This window comes from Natator depressus, chromosome 24 (assembly GCF_965152275.1).
Source record: "Natator depressus isolate rNatDep1 chromosome 24, rNatDep2.hap1, whole genome shotgun sequence".
NCBI classification, from domain to species: domain Eukaryota; kingdom Metazoa; phylum Chordata; order Testudines; family Cheloniidae; genus Natator; species Natator depressus.
The window spans coordinates 5,815,236-5,832,476 of record NC_134257.1 but is presented as its reverse complement, the minus strand read 5'-3'; the positions used below and the strand labels follow the sequence as shown (position 1 = coordinate 5,832,476).

General features: G+C 45.8%; 1 protein-coding gene across 6 annotated transcripts in view; it reads right to left on the bottom strand.

Moving 5' to 3' along the window:
• PIAS3 (protein inhibitor of activated STAT 3) overlaps nucleotides 1-17,241 on the bottom strand; it is a 41,621-nt gene that overhangs the window by 6,155 nt on the left and 18,225 nt on the right. For all 6 annotated transcript variants that reach the window (XM_074938955.1, XM_074938959.1, XM_074938953.1 and 3 more), the window contains exons 3-12: nucleotides 12,942-13,026; nucleotides 12,099-12,149; nucleotides 9,401-9,491; nucleotides 7,561-7,695; nucleotides 4,911-5,016; nucleotides 4,199-4,272; nucleotides 3,532-3,692; nucleotides 3,046-3,182; nucleotides 2,394-2,565; nucleotides 168-301 (exon numbers count right to left, since the gene is read on the bottom strand). In XM_074938955.1, the coding sequence (XP_074795056.1) occupies nucleotides 168-301; nucleotides 2,394-2,565; nucleotides 3,046-3,182; nucleotides 3,532-3,692; nucleotides 4,199-4,272; nucleotides 4,911-5,016; nucleotides 7,561-7,695; nucleotides 9,401-9,491; nucleotides 12,099-12,149; nucleotides 12,942-13,026 (1,146 nt within the window). The remainder of the gene's footprint in view (nucleotides 1-167; nucleotides 302-2,393; nucleotides 2,566-3,045; nucleotides 3,183-3,531; nucleotides 3,693-4,198; nucleotides 4,273-4,910; nucleotides 5,017-7,560; nucleotides 7,696-9,400; nucleotides 9,492-12,098; nucleotides 12,150-12,941; nucleotides 13,027-17,241) is intronic.

The window sequence follows — 17,241 nt, the reverse complement described above, 5'->3', positions numbered from 1 at the left end:
CAAGCCTTGCAAGGCTGGGCGAAAGAGCAGCCCAAGTACCTTTGTGGGTTAGATCATACATAACTGATTTGGAAGCCATGGGCGCTGGTTGCTACAGCCGAGGTCTTGGTCTGGTAAACTGGTACAGTTGCCCGAATAGGTGATTTGGAAAGCGCTGCTCTCCTTACCTTGAATCTCTGATGGCACCTGGTAGGAAGGATGGTATTCAGGGATTGGGAGGCTGGAGAGATAGTCGCTGCCGATAGCTGCCATGGGAGGACTTCGAAGCACAGAGGATGGCTGGTGATCAACATTTAACACCCTGATATGGAACAGAAACCCAATAAGGCAGAGCAAAGCAACCATAACTCCGGGTGTGAAACACACCAGCAGCCTGCCCTTAAAGTCAGGGACAGTGAAGCACCAGGAAGAAACCCCGAGAGACAATACTGGACACCAAGCAGCAGGCCCCACCCCACCATGGGAAATGAGACACAGATGCAGCGTCACCATCTGTCTTGAACACCCAGCCCCATTAGGCCTCAGCTTCAGAGTTTATCAGTGACTAGCTGCACTCTTGTGCAGTGCCTCCATCCCAGAACCGTTATCGGCTGTCCTACCTATGCCCTCAGCTTGTGCATATAGGGAAGCCAGTGTCATGCAGTGGGCAGAGCACTGGACGGGGACTCAGGAGACCAGGGTTCTATACCCGGCTCTGTCACCGGTCTGCTGGGTGACCTTGGGCAAATCACTTCCCCAGTCTGTGCCTCTGTTTCCCCATCTGTAAAATGGGGATAACACTACTGACCTCTAGTGGAAAGCATGTTCTGAAGTCTGTGGATGGAAAGAGCTATATAAAAGCCAGATATTACTACTAGGAAGAGAAAGAACACAAGATCACTGCTAAAATAAAAATCACTAAAAAAAAAAAAAAAAAAGTGACTTGGATCTAAGGTACTTATATAGCCCCTCGTTATGGCACTACCTGAGCGCCTCACAACCTTTAGTGTTTATCCTCCCAACTCCCCTGTGAGGTCGGGAAGTGTTATTTATCCCCATTACACAGAGGAGGATCCCATCACCCTGCTCTTACCCATCGCTTGTTGTCAGTAGATCTCATAGAAGGTCAGTATCATTCTCCCTGTTTTAATGATGGAGAAACTGAGGCCCAGATCTGCAAAGGATCTTCCACTGATTTCAATACCTTTGTGGATCTGGGTCAGAGAAATTACAGGTACATCTACACTACAAAAATAATAATCACCACCACCACCACCACCACAGCCGCACATCTTAGAGCCTGGGTCAACTGACTCAGACTTGCGGGGTTCGTGCCATCAGATTAAATACAGCAGTGTAGATGTTCCTGCTCAGGTGGGGTCCAGGTCTGTCACCCAGCAAGGGGCGGTAGGTCTCAGAGCCTGGGCTCCAGCTCGTACAGAAACGGCTACACTGCTGTTTGCAGTCCCATAGCACCATCCGCAGTCAGTTGACCCAAGCTCTGAGACTCGCTGCCGTGGGAAATTATATTTATTTGTTTATACCAGTGTAGACGTCCTCTAAGTGACATGCACAAAGGCCCCTTCATCATGCTGCTGTTGAAGAAGCAATATAAGCCACAATCCCATCAGACAGTGTTTCCCAAAGTCTGAGGCATGCACTCCCAGGGGCACAAAGGACTGACCAAGGAGGGGGCACAACACGTGTGCCATGGAGAGAGGACAGTGCCCAAATTAATTTCTCTCTTAAATGGTGTCTAACATTTGGAACACAGACAAGGGAAAAGCATGGTCTTTCCTGCTCTACACAGAAATTCTATGCACAAAAGTTGATACCAACTCCTGCATTTTTGTCCATTAGTCAAATCAGCAAAAAAACCACCAGAGCTGTCATGCACATACTACATATTCCAGGCCTCTGAAATCAGTACAATTCCCCAAACACACGGCTATCTCTGAGTGGGCACCAGTTCAACATGAAGCGATTGTGAAACTCAAATATAACGAGGGCTACACCGAGTTAGTGAAACATCACACTTTGTGAATTAAAAAAGAAGGAGACACATGAATGAAAACAGCATCGACAAAAGTGACACAGGCTATTAATCCCCTTGCTTCAGGAAACGCTCTGATCATGGCCCAGGGTAAAGCCGAGATGTACCTCCTACCCCCTTATACTATGGCATCAATACAACTGGCAACGTGTATTACTGTGAGAGTGGAGAGTTTGCCTTCCCTAAGCATCCTGCATGGACTTCCAGAGACAGGACACAGGACTACGGAGACCACTGGCCTGGTCCAATACATTTCCTATCTATGGGACAAGCTGCCTCTCCTTCTTACTGTGACATCTGCAGCATACAGGAAAGAAGGCAAAGACGAAAACCCAGAAAGGGTTTACAAGACGTTTCCTACCCCTTGGGCCCTACGGCCGACGGGATAGCCACAGTGGAGACAGGGCACTGTTTTTTGACAGGAGGCTCCTCCTCATCTGATGAGCTGTCCAGCGTGAGGTCGATGACCTCCACTTTCTTTTTGCTCTCCAAGGAGTGCTTTCCATCGGAGCCCACGGCGTAAAGGGAGCTGGCTGCAGAGAGAGGGGAAGCAAGAAGCTGCAGTTGGCCAAGGTAGCTGAAGGCAAAGCATTGCCCCACAAAGAAGCTTTGCACTTCTACAGCATCTTCCATCTGAGGATCTCAAAGCATCTTGCAAATATTAATTAAGCCTCATAATAAAAGCATCATCCCTTTTTATAATAGACAGGGTATTAACACTGGCGTCCTAACTAAATTTCAGCTCTAGTACTTGCATTCGGCCTACCTAGAATTACCCTCTGCCGTTTCAACTGGACATGGGATTCTTCTTCCTTTCCCACTGTAAGCTATTATGTAGCACTGCTGTGCATTGTTAAACACTTGCTGTGTTTCTTGGCTGCACTTCAGTGGTGCAGCGATCCCTATATACTGATTGTATTTCAAGTATCTGAAATGCTTTTGGACCCTTCCAGAGAAAGGTGCTATGGAAAAGCAAGACATTTTTAAAGAGATGGTGCCCGTAGCTCCCGTACCCTCAATCCCATTGTACGTAGACGTCGGGCACACCTCCTGGTTTTCTTTCTTGGGCTTCATGGGACACCAGGAGCCATCTTCCATGAACTGGATCTCATCGCAGTCCGTGCACGAGTTGAGGATTTCCATGAACAACCTGTCACGCAGATGAGCAAGAGCATAAGCTGAAAAAAGCCATCAATGAAAAGACCCACACCTCCGAGGAAGCCCGCCTGGCCCTGAACACTTGGGCGTTGATGTTACAGACATGAGGGGGTTGGATGGGGCTCAGGGGACTAGTAAATGAAATACAGAGAATTACATTTCAAAGTCCTGGGTTCAAATCCAGCTCAGGCCAGTACTGACCAAGAGTCAGGCTGGTCTATGTGGAATGAGTGGGAATGTTAGACTAAGTTGTTCAAGGCAGGGACTGTCTGTACATACCAACATTAAACTGCAAATAGTTTCCAGGCTGGGGCTTGGACCCAGAAACCTACTCAGCTTACCCATCAATGATCAGGCTGTCATAGGGGGCTTTCTTATCACACACAGGGCAGGTCCATGTAGGTTTCTTCTCGTTCATCTGAAGGTAGAGCGCAGCGTCAAAGCACTGGAGGTGGGTGCAGGTAATGGCTCGGCAGGGCACTATTAGCCTCATCTTACCGAGCTGGAAGACGGAGAAAGGAGAAATTAACATGGTTTGATACAAAGCACTTTCACGGGGCACCGTGAGAAACCAACAAATTCAATTTTTTCCTATTCTGGCCCTTTCACTGAACGTGCCCAGAGAGCCAAACTTATGCCAGGAGGGGTATGTAATGTAGCATCAACTAAGGCTTCACCATGGATGGGAAAACTGAACCTCCTTGGACCTCCCACCCCACACATACATACAAAGTGGAAAACTTTACACAGCCTTAGTCAGTATCACACATTTTAGGCTATCCCCAGAAAATACTATATACATACGGGTGTCTATGCTGAAAAGTTTGGATCAACATTTCCAGCGAACTTTTACGCATGGGGAAAAGGAGCTGGTTTAATAAAAGACTCCTAAGGAAGAGAACCTTTTATAAAACCGGAACAGCAGCATTAGTATTGGTGTTACCACACGACATTTTTAGGCAAACACAAGGTGGATGCTGAAGCATAGAGAACTCGTATAGAACCCACCGGACACATGAGAGAAACCCGTAAGCTTGTTGTCGCTATCTCGCTGTCGGGATCAGCTGTTAATTTTTCTTTGACTGAAAGGAAAAAAGTTTCTCAGGTCTATCAAAAGTGTTAGTGATATTTTTAAGATTATATATCTTATAATATGAAGTTATCTTTCTAGGAAGTGTTTATGGTAACAAACATGATATTTCTATTATATTAGACCCTAGAGGCTCCAATCAGGGCTCCCTTGGGCATAGAACAAAAAAGATCTTACAACCTACCTTTAAGAGGAAACAGGTGGAAACGATAGACAAAGGGAACATGCTACTGGTGAGCCAGCATATGATTAGTGTACTAAGCAGCAAGCACAGCACACCAGTTGACTAACCATTCTTAAGTGTTGGATAGACATCACAGCACAGAGGGGTTTTAAGGAGAAGAGCGGCCTTGTGAATTTTTACGTGGAGCTCCTCCCATGACGTTCCCAGCAGCCAGGCAGTTTAACCCCCTTCCCTCCACTCACAACTCAGGTATCTTTGTTTTCAACTGCAGTTCATGCTTTTCATAAAAATGGGACTGCTTGCATGTGTAACTTTGTGTGTATATGTGTTTGAAAGAGGGCTTATGGGAATTTGTGCTTGACTAGTTTGCTGTAGCAGGATTCAGACCTATTCAGCTAGAGATCATGTAACAAATGGTTGAAAAACGTAAAGCAGCAGCTACTCACTCAGGGCCCGGGAGTGGTCTGGGTTCCGAATGCCCTTGGCTCTCAGCTTCTGTAGCAGTGTGACTGAAGTCAGCTGTTTCACCAGGTAAACTGACAGAGAGTAGTTCTGTTGACAGAAAGACTGATGTTAGGCCTTCTAGCCTACAAAGCAAACCATAAAGAGGGCTCGTCTCTGTTTGCGAAGCCTGGCGTAACTGTACAGTTCTGTAAAAAGGGATTTTTAACAATTACTAGTGACGCTTTGTACCTGTATAACACCTTCCTTAATGTCTGTACAGACCCACACCAAAACAGGCCCTTTCAATGAAAAATTCTTGTGTGCTCCCACACTAGCCCTGCAGGGGGAGGCCGGGCTCCTTTTCAGGAGTTGTACCTCAGGTCTTTGGGGTCCCTCAGCAGGGGTCTACTGGGATCAGCTGTCCCTCCACCATGCCATTTTGGGTTTATCCAAACCCAACTTTTGGGGAGCCTCCACAAGGGGATCCACGCTTTAGGCCACTCCCCTTTGGTAGCTGGGCCTATTGTCTACAAACTGATCTGGCAACTGGCCCGCACTATGTGAATTCTAGGTGTTCAATCCACTAACCACACTTAAAGCTCCAGGGGACACGTTTCACACAAGTGTTCTAAACTCCTCAGGTCATACAAAGATTCCAGAGTCGGGACACTGGCCCCTTTGCCCCACTGTGGGAACATCACCCGCTTGTTCTTTTGTACACCCCAAAACCTTTTCTCATAGGCCTCAGGTGCTAAGTCAAACGTACGCAATAAGGCTCTCTTGAACGGTTCATAGTTCCCAGCATCAGTCCAGTCCGCTTGAGTATGTGCCTCAGTGGTTTGGGGACCCAGTAAGGGAGTGACATTACGCAGCCAGTCTGCAGGGGAATTTGGTTCAACTCACAAACTTTCTCAAAGGTGGGGAGGTAGACATCTCTTCCCCTCCCTTCCTGGAATGGGACCAATAATTTAGCACCTCTGCCCCCTGCAGGGGAGGCATCCTACAGTCTCCCCCCACTTACTGTTCCCTTTTGTCTTTCATTCAACTGCTTTTCCACATCCCGTTTCACGATCCTCTAGTAGCCAGACCTTGATCTCCAGCCTCAATTCCTCCATCCAGAGCCTTTTTGCGTCCAGCTCTAGCTTCTGCCACTCCAGCTCCAGAGCTGGGGAACTGAGCCCTGCAGATGTCCAGCTGCTGCTGCAGAAGCTGTGGCTACCGCCTCTGCCATCCTCGGACTCTCTCAGAATCCTGCCTAGGTCTGGACCTCTGCTCCTGGCCTCCTCATCCCGCCCAGCCCCGCAATCAGCTGTGCCTTGTTTAGCTTCCCAGTGCTTACCTCTCTCTCTCCCTGCACAGCTCTGTGATGTTCTTCTTAGGAAGGTGGTTATACGCTATTTTCTGCCATTTTCTTTGACTAGCCTTGTTTTTACTGCTGAGCGTCACTTATTGCAAAATACTCCTGTTCCATTCAGAACCTGCCCTTCTCCCACCAGCTGTCATGGATCGAGTGTCTGGCCTATGCCCCAGCCTGTAACCAGTCTCTTGTGTGTGACCCCTTCAGCGTGCCAGATTCCAAGGATCCACAATTTTACAGGGGCAGGCCTGAGGCTTCCATGATTCCAAAACTGGGTCTTTGGGTGCCTGCACTCCCTGTGTCTCTCGGGGGCTCCCTGCAGCTAGTCCAGCCAAGCCAGACTCCTGTGGGAGACTTGTGCTACCCCTTCAGGGTGCCACGCTCTCAGGACGTTATTGCAGTGACACCAGGAAGCCTTTTCAAAACAAGGTAACAGTTTATTAGTCACCTGGCCTACAGAATCGGAAAGTCCTGAGGCTGGCAGAGAAGCAAAAGTTCAGACTGGCCAATGCCAGGACTTCACCCAGCCAAGCTCCTGTAGAATCCATCCTGATTGACTGATCTTCTCTCTCTCTCTCAGGCCTGGTCGACACTTAAAAATTAGATCAACCTAGCTGCACCTGGTCAGAACCCTACCTCTGCTCTTACCCCAGCCCCCTGACACCTTTCCACTTTGTTCCCCAGCTTGGGGCCTTTGCTCTGCTTCCCTGCGGAGAGGTAGAGGGAAATCTCCTCGTAACCAACAGCCGAGAAGAAGATGAGATTGTCCTGGCCATTGGGATTTGCATTGTCTCTAAGGATCCTTTGTTCACATGTGTAGACTTTATTCAGTTTGTCAATGACAATGGTCTCCAAGCAGGCTGCTGCGTGAGTCAGACACCTCCATCCCCTCCCTTTACACTCAGTGTATAGCAATGCAAAGACCAGGGGGGAAACTGATGCATGCACAGGGATAATACATATACTACCAAAATTCCCACATTTGTCACAGTGCCACGCTACCAGCCTATATTGGATGTAATCAGACTTGCTGATCTGTGTCTCATAAGCCTTCTGCTATTAATAGCTAATGGAGATTCTCTCTTAGCTCAAGTAGTAGGAGTCCATGCTTTCAGAGCAGGAGGTCCAGCACTCTCTCCCTGAAGTCACCATGCAGGTCTGAGTTGCTATGGTGTGCAGCACAATGACAATTATGAAGACCTAGGAGGCCACAGGTTCATTACAATATCTACTTGCCCAGGAAAAATCCTTTGGCTTAAAAAGACTCAGCACCTGCTGTGCCTGACGTCACTTACTCTGCCGAACTCGGAGGACCAGTTCACAATGATCGTATTGGGAACAGTTGCCGAAAGCCGCACCAAAGGAGTGATGTTGATGGGACGGCTCGGTCGTTTTGGCTCCACACCATTTTTAGTGGGCGGCAGATAGCCCTGCAAAGGCAAGGAAGCTATTTGAGATCAACCAAGTTTCCTTATAGGGTCAATGCCCTGTATGACATACTGCAAACCCTACTCTTTTATAGCGGGCTTTATCCTGAGGTCCCCCTCCCCACCAGCACAACATCTGAACAATCAAAACCCTGGCAGCAACACAAGGGAATTTTAACCTCAGCTAATACAACATGGAATTGGAGCTAGTTTCATATTCTACGATCCGTTTTAATTTCACAACCAACTCCAAGCCCTCCTCCAATACTGACGTGCACAAAGTGTTTTCGTTTAACCAAACAGTTCTGGCTGCAGCTTTCTTGCGGGCTTTCTGTAAGGTTATTTATTTTGGACAAAAAAGAGGGTTTTCTTGTCTCGGCATAGGAAGCTGAAGATGCAATTCAGACTACACATGTTATACCCATGCTATAAGATTTAAGAGGCAGATAGTACCCAATGGAACAGGAATCACTAAGACAGGGTCTTCAAAAAGACTGGGGCAATGTTTCCCTGTCAATGTCTGCCTCAGGAAGATACATGGGTTACTTGTCCCAGTTTCAATGTGTTAAATGTAAAAAGCCTTAAAGAGGGGGTAAGAATTGCTCTTTCCATGTGTCTCTCTCACGAGGACATTCGTGGGCTGGGGAGCACAGCACTACAGAGACACAAGTAAAACCTCCAGCACTGGTGAGAAAATGGACCACAATATAATGCAAATTAATGAAAATTCACTGCTTCCCATTCCAGCTTAGTCATGTAGGACATATTAAAGCAGCTACAGACCCTTTATGTGAATGAGAGTATCGTGCCTTGTTCAGATTCTACACTCTTCAGGCCAGAGACCTTCTATTCTCTATTACATATAAAAAACTGCATTAAAAGAATGTCATTTAGTTACAAAGTCAAGCACTCAAAGGTTAGAAAATGCCAGAGTTATGGTTGCCCTCATAACCTTAATTCTGCCACAACTGTGTGTCTGTTCTGTGCACTGAATGAGGTAGGGGTCCTGTGGGGGGGGGGGGGGGGAGTAAGGCAATAAGCAATAACTATCATAATACATTCACACACGGGACATAACTGAGGTTGCACAGGTGACTGTAAAGGCAGCATTTCATTCCTTTCAAATGCTTGGTTTTGAAACTGAAATAATCTTTTTACGGAGCTTTTTGTATGTAATTTCCTAGCTTTTGGTTCTCTTTTTTTTTTTTTTTAAAGAGGAAAAAATAAAACCAAATTCCATTTCCAGAATTCCCCTATTCTGCATCATCAAGAGGGCTTTGAACCCTGAACCTTCAGAACTGCAGCGGGGGGGAATCTGGCAACTTCCAGGCCAAAGGAGTTTTCCAAGCCCAGAATAATAGCACTAAAATAAAGCTTTCTAAGGACTCAACCTGAATTATGAAGAGGCCACTTCCAAGCCATAATATTAATGGAGATCACCAAACTGGGATATTAAGTTGTGACAGACTAGCCTCAGAAATGCTCAGTTCAGAGGAACATCCAAAGGTTTCACAGGACAAACCTGAAACTCCCTAACTCCTGAAACTCCCTAACTCCCTAATAGCACCATTCAGTTCTTAGAGCCAACTTTGAATCTCTGATATGTATGTATAGCTCCCACAAAGCTTAGCGGGAGTTGTGGTTGCATACTTCAGGGCAGAATTTGGCCCCCCGTCTCCCATATAAGCAAGGAATGAGGTTTACTCACAGGCAGAGGGCAGAGTTTTCCATTGACCTTGACAAATAAATTAGGAGGGAAATAATCTTCTTGGGGACAGCTGGTTTCACACAAGCAAAACCTAAGAAGCGGGAGGGAGAAACTGGCAAATGAGTGGTGACATTCACACAGAATGGCAGCTAAAACTTTTCTTTAGAGAGAGAACATTTTTCAAGCCAAACATATCAACGCCTGGAATACATGTGAGTACACAAAAATGTCACATGTACAACAAATGTATTCTACACACTCCACACAGAAACTCTATTGGTTCCAAATGCAAGTTCCGTAGATGACAGCAACTAAAACCAATTACTAGTGTACATCACACATGTCCCAGGCGGAGGTCATCAGTGATCTGGTCTGAAAAACCTAAACTCCCCAGAATGACAAGTTCAAAGTCAAGCCATGTTGTCTTAAGCCTGTCAGCCTTCCACAGCAGATAAACTGAGCTCCATTCGGTTTCCCATGTGGGAATATTTTGGATGAGGCCTTAAAAACGGATGCCCTATCTGCTACTTTAGTAAGAGTGAAGGTTGAATTTGCCTTGTTCTCACAGTTAAAATTCCCACACAACCAGCTGTTATGAAGCATGCTTGGTGCCATATGGTTGCTGCCCTCCATCCCAGAGAGGAGCGCTCTTCAGTGGTGCAGCATCTATAAATTACCGGGTGAAAGGAGCTACAGAAATTTAAAGTCATTTAAAAATAACTTACAACCATCTGAGGAACTAAAATGGAATTACATTTATCTGAATGTAAATCTTGCAGCAGGAGGAGAGCTTAGTTATTACTTAGGGTGTGTCTACACTTAAACCACTGCAACTGCACCACTGTAGTGCTGCAGTGTAGACACTACCTATGCCAATGGGAGAGGTTCTCCTGTCAGCGTGGGTAATCCACCTTCCGGAGAGGAAGGAGCTAGGCTGATGAAGAATTCTTCCATCGACCTAGCAATGTCTACACTGGAGGTTAGGTCGGCATAATCATAGAATCATAGAATATCAGGGTTGGAAGGGACCTCAGGAGGCCATCTAGTCCAAAGCCCTGCTCTCAGGGGTGTGTATTTTTCAAACCCCCAAGAGACATAGCTATGCTGATGTAAATTCCAGTATAGCCCTGCCCTTTCTTTCAGTGCTCATCTACCACCACTTAATATCTTACAATTGGCTTCAGCAGGCATAAAAATGTCAGCAAGAGAAACCCAGAATGGGATTGCATTCAAATTCTAATCCCATTTAATCACATCATCATGCATTTTATTTTGTTTCAAATTAGGCTGCACTGACAAAGAGAGACCACACCCCACGCTGAAACCAGAGACTTGCCATACAGTCTAGAGTCAAATATGACACTGGTCTGCTTTTTGTTAGGACAAGCCCTGGTGTGTCACACCGATGCAGATCCTTGCGACTACCAGGCCAGAATCTGTGCCTATTGTTTTCTAACCTATCCCACTGCAGTCTCTGCAGGCCAGACAAAGAGAAGGATAAAATAGGGGTTAGACTTCTCTCTCTTGCACTGAGGCAGGGGAAGTTTTCATGCTGAGGCATGTCTGAGAAAGTTGGGCCCACATGGGGCTTCTATGATATAATTCTCATTTCTAAATCCCACATTTAAGTTTGCCGACTAGAGGCAATAGTTCTCTCTGTAGCAAAAGAGAAGCATTCAAACACCACAGAAGTTGTACAAAGGCTTCTTTCTCAACACTAATGGAAGATATTGTACCCCTAAAAATATGAAGAGAGATGCTGGTTGAGATTGGTTGAAAAAAAAAAAAAAAAAATTATAATCCAACTCTGGCGGGTTAAGTGCAGGTGAGGTTTCTACCCACCAACATATAATGCTTGTCTCAGTCACACATGTGAAATTTACAAGAGTCTTTCTCCCTAACTCATTTCAGAGAGCAAGAGGCCAGTATGTTTCACAGTACTGTTTACGTACAAGAATGGAGCAAACAGAGCAGGAAAAAGGAGGTTAGAGAGCCTCTAATCAGAGGGACGTAGCTCACTAGCTTGTTATTGCAGGGTCAACACCCCAAAGCTGGCTGCCGCAATTCCCAAAGTATAGCTTGTGAAGCACTTTGGGATATTTATCCTTTAAAATAATAGGCACTTTACAAAAATGCAAGATAGTTTAGAAATAGTATGGAGGAGTTGTGAACAGAATATTGCAAGTTTTAAGGTAAGCTACATGTTTTGCTTCCTGCTGCACTTTTAATAGTGACCCTTTAAAAAGAAAAAAAAACTTTTAAAAAGTGTTTAAAAAAGGAAAGAAGAAAAAGGAGCAGATCAGGTCTATAGAAACATAAAAGCTGGTTAAAAACAGCAGGATTGGATCTTCATCAGGCAAAACTCCCATGGCAGTCCACGACTATTTTGCCAGCCGACTGCAGCATGGAACATTAAGGAGGAAAAACAGATAGCATGCACTCAGTCTCCTGGATTCTCACAATGATTCTGCTTGCTTTAGTGTCTGACCTCAGCTGCCTCTTCTCAGATCTTTGTCTCAATATAGCACCTAAAGTTTCAGAATCCTACAAGCTCTTAGATATGCAAATCCAAATCACTGAATGCTAAGGCCTGATTCCCCAAAATTATGATGTTACAGCCAAAACAGCGGCTCTAAGAAAAGGATTTTGGTAATTCACTTTTCAGATCAAGATGACATACAACTGTTCTAACTCTTACCTTAATTGTACCTGTACAGTGTAGTCACATTTGGCACCTGGTAAGATATCTCTGCAACAGAAAAAGATCGCTTAAATGGCTGGCATTGCTTACTAGGCACAAAAATAGTGACATCATTATAGACATCTCATTAACCATGATATAATAATATATCTTTTAGTACTAATAGAACAAGTGCCCATGAGTTGTAAAAGCTACTTTCTGCTTTTGGTTACTCTGTTCTCTCTAGCAGCCAAAATCCCCAAACGGGCGTACAGCAAAATATTGTTGAATGGAAGACCGGGAACAGACACATGGTCGAGAAAGAAGATGAAGTAAATAAATCAGAAGAGACTTATTAGATCATCCAATCCATTCCCTTGCTAGTGCAGAGCTGTTTCATATGCTAAAAGGGATAAAGCAAGCCAGCTAGAGTACCGGCAACGCGAACATGATCTTGAGGCCAGTTTTATATGTTTTTATCCAGTTATCATTAACTCTGATACGTATACAAAGTCAATCCCATTATACCAACTTGGAGTCAGCTCTTCAGCTTCTGTAAGTGGGATAGCACCACTGAGGTCAAGGCAGTGACACAATTTACACCAGCTGAGGATCTGGCCCAGGGATTTTATTCCCAGTTATTGCAGTGAAAGTGCTCAGGGACACAAGCTCCCTTTCCCATGTCACCTGACCTCCTTGTCTTTGTTAGTTTCAGCCACCCAACCACTTGCCAAATTCTTCCTCCCCACTCCCCTCCTCTGACCTGGCAGTACTACTGGAGGCCAAGTGAAAAGCCTGCATAAAAGCCATATGCAACGCACACTGGGCAGACAGATCCTGAAGAGCCAGCCATTTGCTTACCTAGAGGTGAGAATTTGTTGAACTTGCTGAGGTGTTAGGGCAAAGGTGAAGTGCGCCTCTTCAAACCGCTGGCTGTTCGTAGATGCTGTAGAAGAACAAAAGAAGTAGGAGGTAAACATTATCTTGAACACAAGGCTGAGCTCTCTCTGCTCCTGGAAGGATGGTTGGTCGTCAGCAAGGCATTCTAAAAAACAATCTCCCTCCCTTTCCACCCGTAAATTGATCTACGATTACATAAGAACACATCACACGTGGTCCAAATACAGAGCAGTCCTTAGTCATAACTCCCATGGATTTCAATGGTAGTTGTGCACAAGCAAGGACTGTAGTCCACACCTCACCAATTATTCTTAATTCCATGTGCTTCTAACATGCCTTCCAGTCAGGGGCTCTCAAAGAACATCACAAACACCAAGCAACATCGCCCAGGCAAGGTAGCACAGGACTGTCACCAGCATTTTACAGATGAGGAAATGGAGGCATAGAGAGGCAAAGCGGCTTACCCAGAGTCAGTCAGCCAGTGGCAGAGCTGAAAATAGAATCCAAAAACCCTAGCCTCCCAGTTCCCTGATTTAATATTTTCACCACATAACCTCCTGACTAAGCAGTAATGATCAAGGTGCATGGCACTTCCTGGGAGTTAGCGATCAGGTTGGAGGAGTCTGTGGGCCAAAACACAGCTAGGCAATCCCAGAGGTCATAAACTACCCTGGAAATTATAGTCATTATTGTAATTATAGTAGGAGCACACTCCCCTAATAAGAAATAGACCTTTTCCTTATCTTCCCCAGGCATAAAGGCACACTCAAGGTCCTAAATAAATCTAAAATACAAAAAACAGCTGTGCACTTACTTAAAAAACAAAACACAAGGAGAAACCAACGTAGGGGGTGAATCACGTACTTTAAGCAGCAGTTACTGACAGGGAGGCAAATTTTACGGATAAGCATGGTCCTCCTGAGAATTAAACTCTACTGACTTCGAGGGGAGATATCACTTCTGATCTAGTGCAGGTATTTTCATGTAAAATATCCTAGTGAGGAATCTGCCTTTAAAAAAAGTTGCCTTCAATGTAGCAGACCACTAGTAATGCAAACTTTGTGCTTCTAAAATAAACCAGGAGCGGAAAGTAAGCTCAGGTAACCTACAAGACAGCAGATCTTGTAGAATTTCAAACACAAAGCACTCTGTTGCACTTGCTCTAGGTCCTATGCCTATCTCAAGAGATCTCAAGCAACCACAATTCCCACTGGAGTCATCCCAGATGTACAACATCTCTCTGGATCAGGACAAATCAAAGTCACGTACATCTACCATGCACTGCTTTGCTTGTGTGTGGAAGCTGGACTGTTTGTTTATTACAGCGAAAAGGTGGTGTCATTGGGCCACATGGGATCAGACAGATTTGTAAAGAGCGCTGGTATCACATTTAGGAGGAGAGGTATTACATAAATTCAAGATAGTTATGTCAAATCTGCAGTACTGAATTGGGGCAGATGTTAGTACATATTGCAACACGCACTAAAAAAGGACTCTGAGCACGTTCCTAGGCACAAGAACCCCTCATCCCCGCCTCCCCAAGAACACAGTTAATCCCACTCTATATTCTGCAAGAGAGGATTCCACAGTGAGGCTAGGAGCTTGCTTCTCCAATTTCCTGAAGTTCAAGAATGTGAAGAATGCGAGGTCTGAAAAACAGAAACTTTCCTCTGCAGATGACCTGCCAGAACTTGTGCCAGCCTCCAAAAACAGGCTAACTGCCCGGGCAGCATAAACTCAAGCTCTTTGGAGAGGTTTTTGACCTCATCTTAATACTTCCCGTCCTAGCCTTCCACTCCTCAGTCCTCGAGTAAGATCAAGGCCCTGCTCCTGCTCAAGTCAATGGCAAAACCGCTAAACATGGTGATAGCAGGACCTAGGCCAAGGTCCATGAATTTCACCACTGTCCATCTCCCTATCACTCCTTTTCTATCCAATACCATTGCTCAGTTCAGAGCCATCCTATAACACAGAGGTCCTCAAACTTTGTTACGCAATAGCAGCTTTCCAGGCCCACTGGGCCACACCATTTGCAGACATTTGTTATCATAGAATCATAGAATATCAGGGTTGGAAGGGACCTCAGGAGGTCATCTAGTCCAACCCCCTGCTCAAAGCAGGACCAATCCCCAATTAAATCATCCCAGCCAGGGCTTTGTCAAGCCTGACCTTAAAAACTTCTAAGGAAGGAGATTCTACCACCTCCCTAGGTAACGCATTCCAGTGTTTCACCATGCTCCTAGTGAAAAAGTTTTTCCTAATAACCAACCTAAACCTCCCCCACTGCAACTTGAGACCATTACTCCTTGTCCTGTCATCTTCTACCACTGAGAATAGTCTAGAACCATCCTCTTTGGAACCACCTCTCAGATAGTTGAAAGCAGCTATCAAATCCCCCTTCATTCTTCTCTTCTGCAGACTAAACAATCCCAGTTCCTTCAGCCTCTCCTCATAAGTCATGTGTTCCAGAACCCTAATCATTTTTGTTGCCCTTCGCTGGACTCTCTCCAATTTTTCCACATCCTTCTTGTAGTGTGGGGCCCAAAACTGGACACAGTACTCCAGATGAGGCCTCACCAATGTCGAATAGAGGGGAACGATCACGTCCCTCGATCTGCTGGCTATGCCCCTACTTATATATCCCAAAATGCCATTGGCCTTCTTGGCAACAAGGGCACACTGTTGACTCATATCCAGCTTCTTGTTCACTGTCACCCCTAAGTCCTTTTCCGCAGAACTGCTGCCTAACCATTCGGTCCCTAGTCTGTAGCGGTGCATTGGATTCTTCCGTCCTAAGTGCAGGACCCTGCACTTATCCTTGTTGAACCTCATCAGATTTCTTTTGGCCCAATCCTCCAATTTGTCTAGGTCTCTCTGTATCATATCCCTACCTGCCATCGTATCTACCACTCCTCCTAGTTTAGTAACATCCACAAATTTGCTGAGAGATTGCTATCATTTATGAAGATATTGAACAAAACCGGCCCCAGGACCGACCCTTGGGGCACCCCACTTGATACCGGCTGCCATCTAGACATGGAGCCATTGATCACTACCCGTTGAGCCCGACAATCTAGCCAACTTTCTACCCACCTTATACTGCATTCATCTAGCCCATACTTCTTTAACTTGCTGACAAGAATACTGTGGGAGACCGTGTCAAAAGCTTTGCTAAAGTCAAGAAACAATACATCCACTGCTTTCCCTTCATCCACAGAACCAGTAATCTCATCATAGAAGGCGATTAGATTAGTCAGGCATGACCTTCCATTGATGAATCCATGCTGACTGTTCCTGATCACTTTCCTCTCGTATAAGTGCTTCAGGATTGATTCCTTGAGGACCTGCTCCATAATTTTTCCGGGGACTGAGGTGAGGCTGACTGGCCTGTAGTTCCCAGGATCCTCCTCCTTCCCTTTTTTAAAGATGGGCACTACATTAGCCTTTTTCCAGTCGTCCGGGACTTCCCCCGATCGCCATGAGTTTTCAAAGATAATGTCCAATGGCTCTGCAATCACAGCCGCCAACTCCTTTAGCACTCTCGGATGCAATGCATCCGGCCCCATGGACTTCTCTACAGACGGCTGGCCACCTACTCCTCATGCTGTGTTGCCCAGCGCAGCAGTCTGGGAGCTGACCTTGTTCGTGAAGACAGAGGCAAAAAAAGCATTGAGTACATTAGCTTTTTCCACATCCTCTGTCACTAGGTTGCCTCCCTCATTCAGTAAGGGGCCCACACTTTCCTTGGCTTTCTTCTTGTTGCCAACATACCTGAAGAAACCCTTCTTGTTACTCTTAACATCTCTTGCTAGCTGCAGCTCCAGGTGCGATTTGGCCCTCCTGATTTCATTCCTACATGCCCGAGCAACATTTTTACACTCTTCCCTGGTCATTTGTCCAATCTTCCACTTCTTGTAAGCTTCTTTTTTATGTTTAAGATCCGCAAGGATTTCACTGTTAAGCCAAGCTGGTCGCCTGCCATATTTACTATTCTTTCGACACATCGGGATGGTTTGTCCCTGTAACCTCAATAGGGATTCTTTGAAATACAGCCAGCTCTCCTGGACTCCTTTCCCCCTCATGTTATTCCCCCAGGGTATCCTACCCATCAGTTCCCAGAGGGAGTCGAAGTCTGCTTTCCTGAAGTCCAGGGTCCGTATTCTGCTGCTTACCTTTCTTCCCTGTGTCAGGATCCTGAACTCGACCAACTCATGGTCACTGCCTCCCAGATTCCCATCCACTTTTGCTTCCCCTACTAATT